At 46.3% G+C, this 14,878-nt stretch overlaps 1 protein-coding gene across 1 annotated transcript; it reads left to right on the forward strand.

Annotated features, from left to right (window-relative positions):
- Nucleotides 1-11,967: 11,967 nt before the first annotated feature.
- LOC123439372 (L-type lectin-domain containing receptor kinase IX.1-like) lies at nt 11,968-14,115 on the forward strand. The gene is made up of 2 exons (XM_045116092.1): nt 11,968-13,349; nt 13,479-14,115. Exons 1-2 carry the CDS (start codon nt 11,968-11,970, stop codon nt 14,113-14,115), a joined length of 2,019 nt encoding a protein of 672 aa, XP_044972027.1.
- Nucleotides 14,116-14,878: the final 763 nt, after the last annotated feature.

A 14,878-nucleotide genomic window follows, 5' to 3' on the forward strand; every position in this document is an offset into this window, starting at 1 on the left:
TGTAGATGCACTCCCCCTCTCATAGATGTTGATCTCCATAGATTGGTCTTGGTGAGCATAGGAATTTTTTTGTTTCCCATGCGATGTTCCCCAACACACTGTGTAGTCGGTAATAGATCTATTTAGGCTCTCCCAATGCTCCACCTTGTACAGGTGCTAAGGCTGCCATGTAGGCAAGAAATCTGATGTGGCAAGGTAATTAAGAGGAGAGGGATGACTGTGATAACCCGAGGAAAAAACAATGCCAAGCGCGTGAACCTAGGCAAAACACTTAAATAAAAGAAACCCACCAATGCATGAAGAGCTTTAGTTGTTAAATCATTAAATGAAGCATGCTTAGCAACAACAAGTTAAGCACCTATGAATTGGGGGCTTTAGTTGGTAAGTCATTTAATATGCTTAGCACCTTATCTTAGCCTCTATGCACTGGAAGTAGCCTTATGGAGACGTTGTTGTCGTAGTCGAATCCGAGGGATCGATACGCTGCATGTCGTCGGGCATGCGCTGCCTCGGGCATGTGGTACACCGTTCCCATAGTGTGAACGGAAGGTTGTCGGCATAGGGCCACTGAAGCACTAATTTCTGTTTGAGAAGATTTTCGTCGGATAATAGGGTTGATCGAATTTAGTTGTGGCTAAAGAATAAACACTCTAGAGAATTTGCTCTGCGAAAATGGTAGAGAAACCTAGGATCGGCGCCATTGGACTAAAGGCTTGGAATACAATGTTGGTCATTGTTTATTTCAATCAAATATATCTCTATCTCTCCCAATCTTTAACTAATACATTTAGCCTTCTAACAAATTCATGCTCCAGCTAGGTCATCTAGAAGTCAGATCTCATGATGAGAGGTGAGCAATATATTTTAACGTCCCTATCATGTATAGGCTTCTTTAGAGCAAGTACAATAGAGCTGAGTCAGCTGGCTATAAGGAATAAAGTAATATATTTTTGTTTAGTTAGAGGAAAGAGAAGAGGAGAGAGAAGGTAAGAGCCAGCTCTAGCACGTGCTCCTAGGCATTTTGTGAGTATGAAAGGTGGACCATATAATAAAAAAGTAGTACACTTTTGCAATGAACTATTGTACATGTTGGCTATAAGGTGAGCTATAGATGACATGACAATGACTTATAGCCAGCAGTTGACTATACTATTGTACTTGCTCTTATACCTTAGATGTATGATCAATATAGGTGGTCGGCAGGATTTTAAATTCAAAACCTCTTGACTTTAAGGTTATATTGAATTTATGTTCTAACCACATCATCTAGAAGTCTGAATTAATGATGAAAGTCATTTCAACATAGCATGGCCAAGTCGGTTTTTACATGCTCTACATGTCTTCTAGCTTTGAGTTTCCTATGCGTTAGAGCGCAGCGACTAGCATAGAATCAGGCTTCGGTTTTGGTGGCAGCAGCTCCGCCCGGCCAGCTTGAGGCCTAGTTGCCAGCACGTAGGATCGATGTGATATGTCTCCTAGGCTCCTAGCCCTTGCTTTAGTTTTCCATGCGTTAGGGCCGGCATATATTGCGTCAGTTCCCACATGTGCAAGTAGGTCAGCTTTAGAGCATGGTTAATAGTATAGCCAACTACTGGTTATAAACAGTCTTATAGCTCATTTTATAGCTTGCTTGTATAATAGTTAGCTATAAAAATACTACTTTTATCATATACGGCCCGCTTTTATTCTCACAAAACACCTAGGAGCACGTGCTAGAGCTGGCTTTTCAGAGCATGGCTAATAGAAGAGCCTGCTGTTGGCTATATAGTTGTGCCATGTCATCTAGAGTCTTTGTAAAGAGTTAGCTTATACAATAGACTGACTATTAGCTTGGCTACAACTTTAAATGATTCACCATAGAAGGAGGCAGAGAAATGCACGCCATTCGTGCAGGGAGTAAAACACCGGCTAAAAGTTCACTCACGGACTGCATGCAGGCTTTATACTCTCGTTTACCGTGATATAGCCTTGCTGTACGTGAAGCGCCCGCTCAAGTCTCTCTCTTCACTTATGACTCCTCCATGTAGGACTTTGCTGACCTGGAACACGCTACAGCCGGCTTACTAGATACTATTGTACTTGCTTTTATGAAGAGTCCGCTTTCCTTCTCTTTCCTCTTCTCTCTCATCCAACTCAGCAAAAATATAGTATTTTAATCCTTACAGCCTGCTGACTGTACCTTATTGTACTTGCTCTTAGTATAGCCAACTGCTGACTATAAACCATTTTATAACCCATTTTATAGCTAGTTTGTACAATAGTTAAAAGAGTACTATTTTTATTATAAATGACCCACCTTTCATTCTCACAAAACACCTAGTAGCACGTGCTAGAGCTGGCTCTTCACGAAGAGCCTGTTTCCCTTCTCTTTCTTCTTCTCTTTCATCCAACTTAACAAAAATATAGTATTTTAATTCTTACAGTATGCTGACTCTTATTATATTTGCTCTAAGAGCTGATTAATGCGTGTGCTTCAGGCCAGCTTCGATCCTTCCCAGTGCCAAGTGCCAGCAATATGCTACGGCAGACAAATAAAAAGAAGAACACGATGGCGGCGTAAGCAATATGCTACGGTAATTAAGCGGATGCAACGTAACGGCTAAGCAATGACAGAGACACAGCGTGGCAAATAAGAGAGTTGCACTATATAGATTTCTAGATGTGGTTATACTGATCATTGTTTAGTTGAGTTTCCTTTTTAACACAATACAAACTCGGATGTTCATGTACACTCAAACCTATGTAGGCACACACATACACAGTATCTGTATGAGCTCTTCAAGATCTGAACCGACACAACGGAAACATCTTCTTTCACTAAACACACGTCGTCAAAAGGTGTGTAATAAATTTAGAAGAATGCGACCATCAGTGCCAAGTCCGAAAGGAACCTAACGATCAAAGCTACGCTCAGTTTGCATTGTTTCACTAGTAAAAAACAGGGCTTTGGTCCAGGTAATGAAAGAGCTTTAATCCTGGTTCTATTACGAACCGGGACCAATGGGTGCATCAGTCCCGGTTTGTGAGGCCAGGGCGCCGGTTACGAACCTAACGAGCTTTAATCCAGGGCGCCGGCTTGGCCAGGGATCCGGTTCGTCTGACCCCTTTGTTCCCGGTTCCAGACACGAACCGGTACCAATGGTCCTCGGTCCTGGCGCAACACCTTTACTCCGGGTTGGTGGTTGGAACTGAGACTAAAGGTCAGTCTTTTGTCCCGGTTCTGGCCACCAACTGGGGCTAAAGAGATGCATATATATACCCTCGCTCCTGCCCACCCTCTTCTTTATGTTTTGACCGTGTGGGAGGTGTGCATGTCTTGCTCTGTTCACCATTCTATGCATGCACATGAGGTGTTCGATGAAATGCCTGAGCCACACTTAAGCTTTCTCCTCTCTAAGCTCAACCTCCAAGCTCCATTTTCCTCAAGATTTGTCTAGGTTTGGCGGTGCACCAACTACACAAGTGTTCTAAAAGGTTAGCTACTTCATCCTTTCATCTCTCACTACTAGTTTAGCTCATTTCAAATGCTCTAGAAGTAGAGTGGTTTGTGGGTTTTACTGTAGGAGTGTATGTGGGAGTTCTTTTGATTTAGATGCACAATTTGAGTTCAAATTAACTTCTTAGAGTTTGCACATATGTTGGGTGCCGTCCCGTCCCCGTCCTCACCGTCGAAGATCGCCCGCGTCGTTCTCGTCACCCGCACCACCGTGGTGAGCCTCTTGTTCTCATCTTCTTTTTAAAAGAAAAAATTCTTGTATGATTTAGATAGATACTTGTATAAATTTCTTATTTTTCTTATTGTTTGTTATTATATAGTGCGATGGTTTTGATATCCTCCCACGTCGGCCCAGCTGTAGATGCTTGAAGGAGCCAACTGGTTCAGCCACGCTCGCGCCGAGCCGTCGAGCATCAGGGGGAGATGTTTCATGGCGACCTGGTCATCTCCGCCACCGATCTGGACCGCCACTCGGTAGTCGTCCAGCCACGTTTCTGGCTTGGATTCTCCTGTAAACTTGCTGATCTCCGTCGCCAATCGGAAGTTGGGAGGGATGTCAGCTGAACGGATGGCCCTACTGAAGCACTCGGGGCCAGAGACGATGGTCCTGCTTCCACTCGGACGGTCTCTGTCATGACCGTCACGGTGAGCTCGACTCCTGTCGACCTTCCTCTGGGCGATGTACCCTCTTGCGTCGGGCATTGGATATGTATCACCGACTGAACGCCGATCATCATGATGTCGGGGCCCGTAAGGCCCACCCCGCGGAGGGGTGCGTGAACGGCGACGATCTTCGGGATTCATGGAACGGCTGCCTCCTCTACGTCGCTGATGAGAATCGGGGCTGAAAACCGACCGATGCGTGTTCGTGTGAACAGAACTGTTGTGGATCCTGTTGTGCGACTAGGAGACCGCCGAATTCTGCTGATGCGCCGTGTGCAACAGGGCACAGATCTGCTCGATCCCTCTACCAGCCTCTGAATCACTCGGTTGAAGGGAATCGGCTATCTTGGCGGCGGCGGCCAGGTTGAGGACGGGTGTGCGGAACACCTCCATGTTGCTCTGACGAGTGCGTCGACTGGCAGAACGGCGGGGTTGACGGCGCGCGCCGGATGACTCGCCGACCTCGTTCTCGTTCCGACCAGTCTGGCGAGGACTTTCATGGGAATTGGCCATGAGAACTTTGGCTGTGGGCCCGCGACCCAAGTACTCGGAAGGCAACTCAGTCGGAACTGAGTCCAAGCACTGGGACGGCGACGCGACCACAACCGACTCGAGGACCGCCACTTGAGAGGACGCGTTCTGGAGCGCCTGGGCGTGTCGCACCCAACGCTTGAGCCGCGGACGGTGGGACCGCTTGTTGCGGCGCGTGACGGGAGCGAAGATCGACACCGGAGCCGATTGCTGGAGAAGAAGGATGCCGCGGGCACCGACACAGAAGTGTGTAGCCCCATGACTGGGGAGCGCCTCGACGTCGAGAGGCGCGTCCCGATGCCATGCCGAATCGTCGGCGATGAAGGAGAGCGCGCCGAAGAGGTTCTCATGACCCATGCACAAATCTCCACCGGACGACATGATGAAAAGATGAAGTCACAAACTCGCCGGAAGTCGCTTAGACGCCTGCCCCACGGTGGGCGCCAACTGTCGTGGGTATAAGTCTGACAGTAGATGTGTAGGGTACGAAAGGATGGGCAGATCCTTAGCTACGGCGAGGATGTATGAGTTCAGGCCCCTCTACGGTGGAGGTAAAAGCCCTACGTCTTAGTGCTCTTGGGAGCTTAGTGTCGAGTGGAATATAGGTTACAGTAAAAGCCAACCCCTGCACCAGTGGGGAAGGGCGGCTTATATAGAGTGCACTGCCCTTCACAACGGTCCGGTGCACAGGGGTGGAGTAGTGGCGAATAAATGCCTACGTTACAGGTAACGTATGCCTCAAATGCTAATAATGGTGTATGAAAACGTATGACCGTTGCCCTCCAGGGAGGTTATGATATACAGAGTGGAATCCAGTCGGTACGTTTAATACGCTCCGAATGCTCGTCACCGACTGGATGATGGGGGAATCATCACCGACTGGATGATGGGAAGTCCTTAGTTCAGTCGGAACTGTCTAAGGGCCTTGTCCCTTATGAAGGGTAGTCCTTGGGTACGTAGGACCTATAGGGCAGGTCTATGACCCTACCCTGGGACTATAACCCCAGCACTCGGGTTAAACTTGACGAGCCTAGCATGTACAGACATGGCCTCGGAACACAAGAGACCGAAAGGTCGAGCATGAATCATATAGTTGATACGATCAATATGGAGATGTTCACCATTGAAACTATACTCAACTCACGTGATGATCAGACTTGAGTTAGTGAATTTGGATCATGCAACACTCGAATGACTAGACGGATGTAAATTTGAGTGGGAGTTTATTAGTAATATGATTAGCTAAACTCAATTATCTTGAACATAGTCTAAGTAATCTTTGCAAAATTTTATGTTGTAGATCAATGGCTCGCACACTAGCAACCCTCAATTTTATCCTAGAGAAAGCTAAGCTGAAAGATGATGGAAGCAACTTTGTTAACTGGGCCCGTAATCTGAGGCTTATCCTCACGGCTGCCCAAAAGCAATATGTCATTGATGCAGCGCTAGGTGATGCACCACCCGAAACGGCAACCCAAGACGTTTTGAACGATTGGCAGTCGCGTAAGGATGTGACTACTCATTAGTTCAATGTGCAGTTTTGTATGGCTTGGAACCGGGACTTCAAAGATGTTTTGAATGTCATGGTCCATATGATATGTTCTAGGAATTGAAGTTTATCTTTGAGAAGAATGCCCGGATTGAGAGGTATGAAACCTCCGATAAGTTATATTCTTGCAAAATGGAGGGGAACGGGTCTGTCAATGAACACATACTCATAATGTCTAGGTACTCTAATCGTCAAGTTGAGCCGGGGATTGCTCTCCCACAAGAGGCTATCACTGACAGAGTTCTTCAGTCACTGCCACCTAGCTATAAGAGCTTCGTGTTGAACTATGACATGCAAGGGATGAATAAGTCACTCGTCGAGCTGTTTGCGATGTTGAAAGCCGCTTATTCAGAAATCCAGAAAGAACATCATCTGTTGATGATCAATAAGACCACTTGTTTCAAGAAAAACGGCAAGGGGACGAAGGGTAACTCCAAGAAGAGTGGCAAGGAAGTTGCCCCTCTGACGAAGAAACCCAAGGCTGGACCCAAGCCGGACACTCGGTGTTATTATTGGAAGGGGACTGGTCACTGGAAGCGAAACTGCCCCAAGTATCTGGCCGATAAGAAGGCGTCCAACGCCAAACAAGGTATATTTGATATACATGTTATTGATGTATACCTCACCACTCTCGTAGTAGTGCCTGGGTATTTGAAACTGGTTCTGTTGCTCACATTTGCAACATGAAATAGGAATTATGGAATAAACGAAGGCTGGCAAAGGATGAAATGACGATGCGCATGGGAAATGGTTCCAAAGTTGATGCGATCGCCGTCGGCACGATCTCACTTCAGTTACCATCGGGATTAGTCATGAATCTAAATAAATGTTATTTAGTGTCTGCGTTAAGCATGAACATTATATCTGGATTTTGTTTATTGCGAGACGATTACTCATTTAGGTCAGAGAATAATGGTTGTTCTATTTATATGAGTAATATCTTTTATGGTCATGCACCCAATGTGAGGGGTTTGTTCATGTTGCATCTCGATAGTGATGATACACATATACATAACATTGATACCAAAAGATGTATGGTTGATAATAATAGCGCCACTTTCTTGTAGCACTGCCACTTAGGTCATATTGGTGTAAAACGCATGAAGAAACTCCATGATGATGGACTTTTGAAGTCACTTGATTTTGAATCACTTGACACGTGTGAACCATGTCTCATGGGAAGATGACTAAGACTCCGTTCTCTGGAACAATGGAGCATGCAAGTGACTTGTTGGAGATCATACATACTGATGTGTGCGGGCCGATGAGCATAGAGGCGCATGGTGGATATCGTTATTTTCTCACCTTCACTGATGATTTGAGTAGATATGGTTATATTTACTTAATGAAGCACAAGTCTGAAACGGTTGAAAAGTTCAAGCAATTTCAAAGTGAAGTTGAAAATCATCGTAACAAGAAGATCAAATTCCTACGATCTGATCGAGGAGGTGAGTATCAGAGTTAGGAGTTTGGTGCTCACTTAAGATAATGTGGAATTGTTTCACAGTTGACACCGCCTGAAAAACCACAGCGTAATGGTGTGTTCGAACATTGTAATCGTACTTTATTAGGTATAGTGTGTTCTACGATGTATCTTGCTGATTTGCCATTATCGTTTTGGGGCTATGCATTGGAGACAACTGCATTCACTTTAAATAGGGCACCATCAAAATCCGTTGAGATGACACCATATGAATTGTGGTATGGCAAGAAGCCAAAGTTGTCATTTCTTAAAGTTTGGGGATGTGATGCCTATGTCAAAAAGTTTCAGCATGGAAAGCTGTAACCCAAAGCGGAAAAGTGTGTCTTCATAGTTTACCGAAAAGAGACAGTTGGGTATGCCTCCTATCTCAGATCCGAGGGCAAAGTGTTTGTCGCTAAGAACGGAGGTTTTCTTGAGAAAGAGTTTCTTTCGAAAGAATTGAGTGGGAGGAAGATATAACTTGATGAGGTTGTAGAACCTTTGCTTCAACCAGATGGTGGCGCGGGACAGAAAGAATTTTCTGTCGAAGCTACCCCAGTTGAAAAGGAAGCTAATGATGATGATCACGAAACTTCAAATCAAGTTGCTATCGGACCTCGTAGGTCGACAAGGGCACGTACTGCTTCAGAGTGGTACGGAGATCCTGTCTTATCGATCTTGTTGTTAGACAACAATGAGCCTACGAGCTATGGAGAAGCAATGGTGGGCCCGGATTCCAACAAATGGTTAGAGGCCATGAAGTCTGATATAGGATCTATGTATGAAAACAAAGTATGTACTTTGGAAGTGTTACCTGAAGGCTGAAAGGTTATTCAGAACAAATGGATCTTTAAGAAGAAGACGGACGCGAACGGTAATGTGACCATTTATAAAGCTTGACTTATGGCAAAGGGTTTTTCACAAGTTCAAGGAGTTGACTACAATGATACTTTCTCACCATTAGCGATGCTTAAATCCGTCAGAATCTTGTTAGCAATAGGTGCATTTTTTGATTATGAAATTTGGCAGATGGATGTCAAAACAACATTCCTTAACGTGTTTCTTAAGGAAGAGTTGTATATGATGCAACCGGAAGGTTTTGTCGATCCAAAGAATGCTCACAAAGTGTGCAAGCTCCAGCGATCCATTTATGGATTGGTGCAAGCATCTCGGAGTTGGAATCCGTGCTTTGATGAGGTGATCAAGGCGTTCGGGTTTATACAAGTTTTTGGAGAATCTTGTATGTATAAGAAAGCGAGTGGGATCTCTATAGTGTTTCTAATATTATATGTGCATGACATATTGCTGATTGTAAACAATATATAACTTTTGGGAAGTGTAAGGGATTACTTGAATAAAAGTTTTACAATGAAGGACCTCGGAGTAGCTGCTTACATATTAGGCATTAAGATCTATAGAGATAGATCAAGATGCCTAATAGGACTTTCACAAAGCACATACCTTGATAAGATTTTGAAGAAGTTCAAAATGGAACAATCCAAGAAGGGGTTCTTACCTGTGTTACAAGGTATAAATTTTGTAAGACTCAATGCCCAGTGACTGCAGAAGATAGAGAAACGATGAGTGTCTTCCCCTATACTTCAACCATAGGATCTATCATGTATGCAATGCTGCGCACAAGATCGGATGTGAGCCTTGCCATAGTATGGCAGGCTGGTTTCAAAGTAATCCAGAAGTGGAGCACTGGACAACGGTCAAGAATATTCTAAAGTACGTGAAAAGGACTAAGGAAATGTTTCTCGTTTATCGAGGTGACGAAGAGCTCCTCGTAAAGGGTTACGACGATGCAAGCTTCGACACTGATCGAGATGACTCTAAGTCTCAATCCGGATACGTATATATTCTCAATGGGCGTGCGGTAAGCTGGTGCAGTTCCAAGGAGAGTGTCGTAGTTGATTCTACATGCGAATCGGAGTACATAGCTGCCTCCGAGGCGGCTAAAGAGGGTGTCTGGCTGAAGCAGTTCATGTTAGATCTTGGAGTTGTGCCAAGCACTGGACCCAATAAATTTGTTCTGTGATAACGCTAGTGCCATTGCTCTAGCCAAGGAACCAAGGTTTCACAAGAGGACCAGACACATAAAGCGAAGTTTCAATGCCGTCCGCGATTACATCAAGGAGGAGGACATAAATATTTGCAAAGTGCATACGGATCTGAATGTTGCAGATCCGCTGACTAAACCTCTTCCACGAGCAAAGCATGATCAACACCAGCATAACTGTATGGGTGTTATATTCATTACATTGTAAATCACATAGAGATGTGAAGCTAGATTATTGACTCTAGTGCAAGTGGGAGACGGTTGAAAATATGCCATAGAGGCAATAATAAAATAGTTATTATTATATTTTCTGTTTTAAGATAATCGTTTATTATCCATGCTATAATTGTATTTAATGGAAAGACGAATGCACGTGTGGATATATAGACAAAACAATGTCCCTAGTGAGCCACTAGTTGACTAGCACGTTGATCCAAGATGGTTAAGGTTTCCTAACCATGGACAAGTGTTGTTAGTTGATAACATGATCACATCATTAAGAGAACGATGTGATGGACAAGACCCAAACTATAAACATAGCATGTGATCGTGCCATTTTGTTGCTATTGTTTTTTGCATGTCAAATATACGTTCCTGTGACCATGAGATCATGTAACTCACTCAAACCGGAGGAATGCCTTTTGTGTATCAAACGTCGTAACATAACTGGGTGACTATAAAGGTGCTCTACAGGTATCTTCGAAGGTGGCCGTTGAGTTAGCATGGATCAAGAATGGAATTTGTCACTCCGTATGACGGAGAGGTATCTCATGACCCACTCGATAATACAACATCACAAACAAGCCTTGCAAGCAATGTGACTAAAGAGCTAGCCACGAGATCTTGTATTACGGAACGAGTAAAGAGACTTGCCGGTAATGAGATTGAAATAGGTATGGAGATGCCGACGTTCGAATCTCGGGAAAGTAACATACCGAAGGACAAAGGGAATGATATACGGGATTAACTAAATCCTTGATATAGAGGTTGAACCTATAAGCTCTTCGTAGAATATGTTCGATCCAATATGGGCATCCAGATACCGCTATTGGATATTGATCGGAGGGTGTCTCGGTCATGGCTACATAGTTCTCGAACCCGCGGGGTCTGCACACTTAAGGTTCGGTGACGTTTCGGTATAGTTGAATTATAGATGTCGATAACTGAATGTTGTTCGGATTCCCGGATGAGATCGCCATGGAGTTACCTCTTCGTCTCATTTGCTGGATCAAGAAGACGGAGATCGTCATCGAGTTGTACGTGTGCTGAACGCGGAGGTGCGTCCGTTCGGTACTAGATCAGGACGGAGTTCGTGGGACGCTTGTGATTTGGATTGCGAAGACGTTCGACTACATCAACTGTGTTTCTTAACGCTTCCCGCTTAGCGATCTACAAGGGTGTGTGGATCCGATCTCCCATCTCATAGATGATCATCACGTCTTGCATGTGCGTAGGAAAATTTTGTTTCCCATGCGACGTTTCCCAACAGCGAGGACGACGGGCACGGGGACGGGACGACACCCTACACATGTGCAAACTAAAAAGTTAATTTAAGCTCAAATTATGCTTCTAAATCAAATAAATTCACACATACACTCCTTCACTAAAACCCACAAATCACACTGCTTTTATAGCATTGAAATGAGCTAAACTAGTAGTGAGAGATGAGGATGAAGTTGCTAACCTTTTTAGAACACTTGGATAGTTGGTGCACCGTCAAACCTAGACAAATCTTAGGGGAAATGAAGCTTGGAGGTCGAGCTCGGAGAGGACAGAAAGCTTAAGTGTGGCTCAGACATTTCATCGAATACCTCATGTGCATAGGAGGTGAGAACTGAGTACCACATACCTCCCACACGCTGGCAGGGACAAGCGTGTGTATATACATTTTGTGTCGGGCGTACGTAAGTGCCAAGTCCGAACGTCCTAGTAGTACCAGTCCGTACCTGGTAGGAGGAGTACATATTAGCTGGAGAAGAAAATATAGACTATACTATTTATAGAAAACTCAAAGCTAGAAGACATATCACGTCGTTATCCTTTGTGTTGGCAACTCGTCCTGAAGGTGTTCGGGCGGAGCTACCATTAAATTAAAATCCTGAAGCTCGCAACTCTCTATGTTTATATATACGTAGGTAGTAAATCTGATACCGCACTCGCACGCCGTACTCTGCTCGATCCCCCGATCGAGCATAGCAGCAACAATGGCTGCTGCAATATTGAGCTCTCACCACCTTCTCTTCGTCTCTGTTTGCATCATCATTTGCCTCTGCTACTCGCTGGGCCTTGCAACCGCTCTCTCCTTCAGCTTCAACTTCTCCAACCCCGGCTCTGACGACCTTTGCGACACGGAGCTCAAGTGCGAACGTGACACGCGCATGGGCTCTGGTGCCATCGAGCTAACCAAGAACGAGACTCAAGTCAACGTCTTCAGCGTCGGCCGGGCATCGTACGTCCGCCCCTTGCCGCTCTGGGACGACGCCACCGGCGAGGTGGCCAGCTTCTCTTCCAACTTCACGTTCCAGATCAGACCCCAAAACACATCGGACGACCATTTTGGTCTATGTAACCCCAACTTCACTACCGACTCTAGTGCTGACGGTATGTCTTTTTTCTTGGCGCACTACCCATCGATGCTCCCTCCCAATAGCTGGGGTCCGAATTTCGCACTCTTCAATGACAGCATCCACTTCAACGCCACCGGCGATGACCGGATTGTCGCGCTGGAGTTCGACACCTACCACAACAGCTGGGACCCCAGCGACAACCACATGGGCATAGACATCAACTCCATCAACTCCACAACCTACACAAATGTGACCAAGCGTCTGGTCTCCTACAACGCCATCATGACCGCCCAGATCAGCTACGATAACGGAACGGGTGTTCTGGCCGCCCACCTCCAGATTGAGGGCGACGAGACGCTCTACACCGTATTTACGCCCGTAAATATGAAAAGAGAACTGCCCCAGCAAGTTGCAATAGGCTTCTCCGCTGCAACTGGTACCTGTGCCGAGCTGCATCAAGTGTCATCTTGGTCATTTAGCTCCACGCTAGATGATGCCACGGTTGCTAACAATACCATTCCACGGCGACGTCGACGTCGACCACTGCTGCCTGTGCTGGTGCCTTCTGCAGTAGCAGCTTTTCTTGTGTTGCTCTGCAGCGCCATTGCTGCTGCCCTCATAGTCCGTCAGCGACGCAAACGTAAGCAAGCTGAGTTCGAGAAAGGGGTAGGCCCTAGACGGTACCGCTACAAAGAGCTCGCGGTCGCCACCAAGGATTTCTCGCAGGAGGGGAAGCTCGGGCGAGGTGGCTTCGGCAACGTCTACCAGGGCACCGGTCTTAGCGACCAAGACAGCCCCGTGGCCATCAAAATGTTGTCTCCGGAATCTTTTGCGCAGGGGAGGAGAGAGTTCGAGTCAGAGGTGAAGATCATCAGCCGGGTGAGGCACCGGAACCTTGTGCACTTGCTAGGCTGGTCCGACAGCAAAAGAGGGCTCCTGCTCGTCTACGAACTTTTGCCGGAAGGCAGCCTCGACAAGCACATATACAACCCCAATCGTCTGCTCACTTGGTCAGAAAGGTACGTGTAAAATCATCATGGAATTTCTCTCTTTTGGGGATCATTCCCATTGCTGTAATTCGATCACAAGGCAATTAATTAACCTGGTCTAACCGATTCGATCAGTTAACACACATACGGTATGTACAGATACAGAATTATCCTTGGGCTGGGATCTGCCCTACGCTACCTCCACACAGAGTGCGATCAATGCGTACTGCATTGTGACATCAAACCCAGCAACATACTCCTCGACTCATCACGTGGCACCAAGCTGGCGGATTTCGGGCTGGCGAGGCTCCTGGATCATGGAGTCGGGCCCCATACGACGAATATCGTCAAGGGCACCGAATGGTACACAGACCCGGAGTTAATTCGCTCACGCCGACCGAGCACCGAAGCGGACGTCTATAGTTTCGGCATCGTTCTGTTGGAGGTCGTGTCCGGTCAACCCCCAGGAATGGGGAGGGAACACCGGGTTGACGAAGTCAGCCCGCTGCTCATGTGGATCTGGGACCTGTACGAGAAGGGCACCATCCTTGAAGCGGTGGATAGAAGGCTGCAATGGGATAACCAGCGGCTCGACCATGACTGTAAACAACAGATGCATCGCGCGTTGGTCGTCGGGCTTTGGTGCACGCACCCACGCCTGGACACGCGACCGTCCATCAAGCAGCTCATGAACGTCTTGCACTCTGAGGATGTTATGCTGCCGACCCTGTCATGGTCGCTGTCCGATGTTTCCCTTGGATCACATGCACACAATGCATCGTCATCAGCCAATTGATGTTTGCAGCGATGTTTCTGTAGGCAATCAGTGGCAGATGCCCAAATTTCTTTTACTGGAGAGACTCCGATATAAATGAAGGATCACTAATAATGGAAAGGTTCACCACAAAATAAATTTAAGTGTTAAACGTGTTGTATCTTGTACAACAGCGATGTGTCTTTACCGTACCATCTCCCCTATCCTCTAGCGCTAGATCGGGGGAAGAACTAAAAACTCCACTTAGGTCCCCCTGGCATATTGGCGCCTAGGCCGTCCAGACGTCCTTTGGTGGCTTCCTTATGTGAGATTTTACCTTACATTATAATACACCAGAGCAGGTATATTATCTGGACGATCTAACGGATGAGACAAAGTGGGGTTTTTTAAGCCTAAGGGTATTTTCGACCTAATTTTTTTAACCTTTATTTGGCCCAATTAGATCCAGGGGTATTCCCATCCTAAATTTTTCGATGAAATTAAATGCATTAACAAATCACTTCATTATAACACCAATCATCGTAGGAATTATTTTGAATTTCTGTTCGAGCGGTTCGTCCTCTCTCCTCCTCTCGAGCCCTAACCTCGGGCGCCCTCGATCGCCGCCGATCGCCTCCGGCGCCCTCGGTCGCGCTCGCCGTGTCACTCTTTCCTCTTGCTCCTTCCCCCCTCCATCGCAAGTCACCCCCCTCGGGTCGCGGCACCAGATCTTCCGACGAGCCGCTAATCCCCACCTTCCCCGACCTGGGAGGTCACATCATCCTCATCAACGTGCATCAACTTT

Source organism: Hordeum vulgare, chromosome 3H (genome assembly GCF_904849725.1).
Source record: "Hordeum vulgare subsp. vulgare chromosome 3H, MorexV3_pseudomolecules_assembly, whole genome shotgun sequence".
NCBI lineage: Eukaryota > Viridiplantae > Streptophyta > Magnoliopsida > Poales > Poaceae > Hordeum > Hordeum vulgare.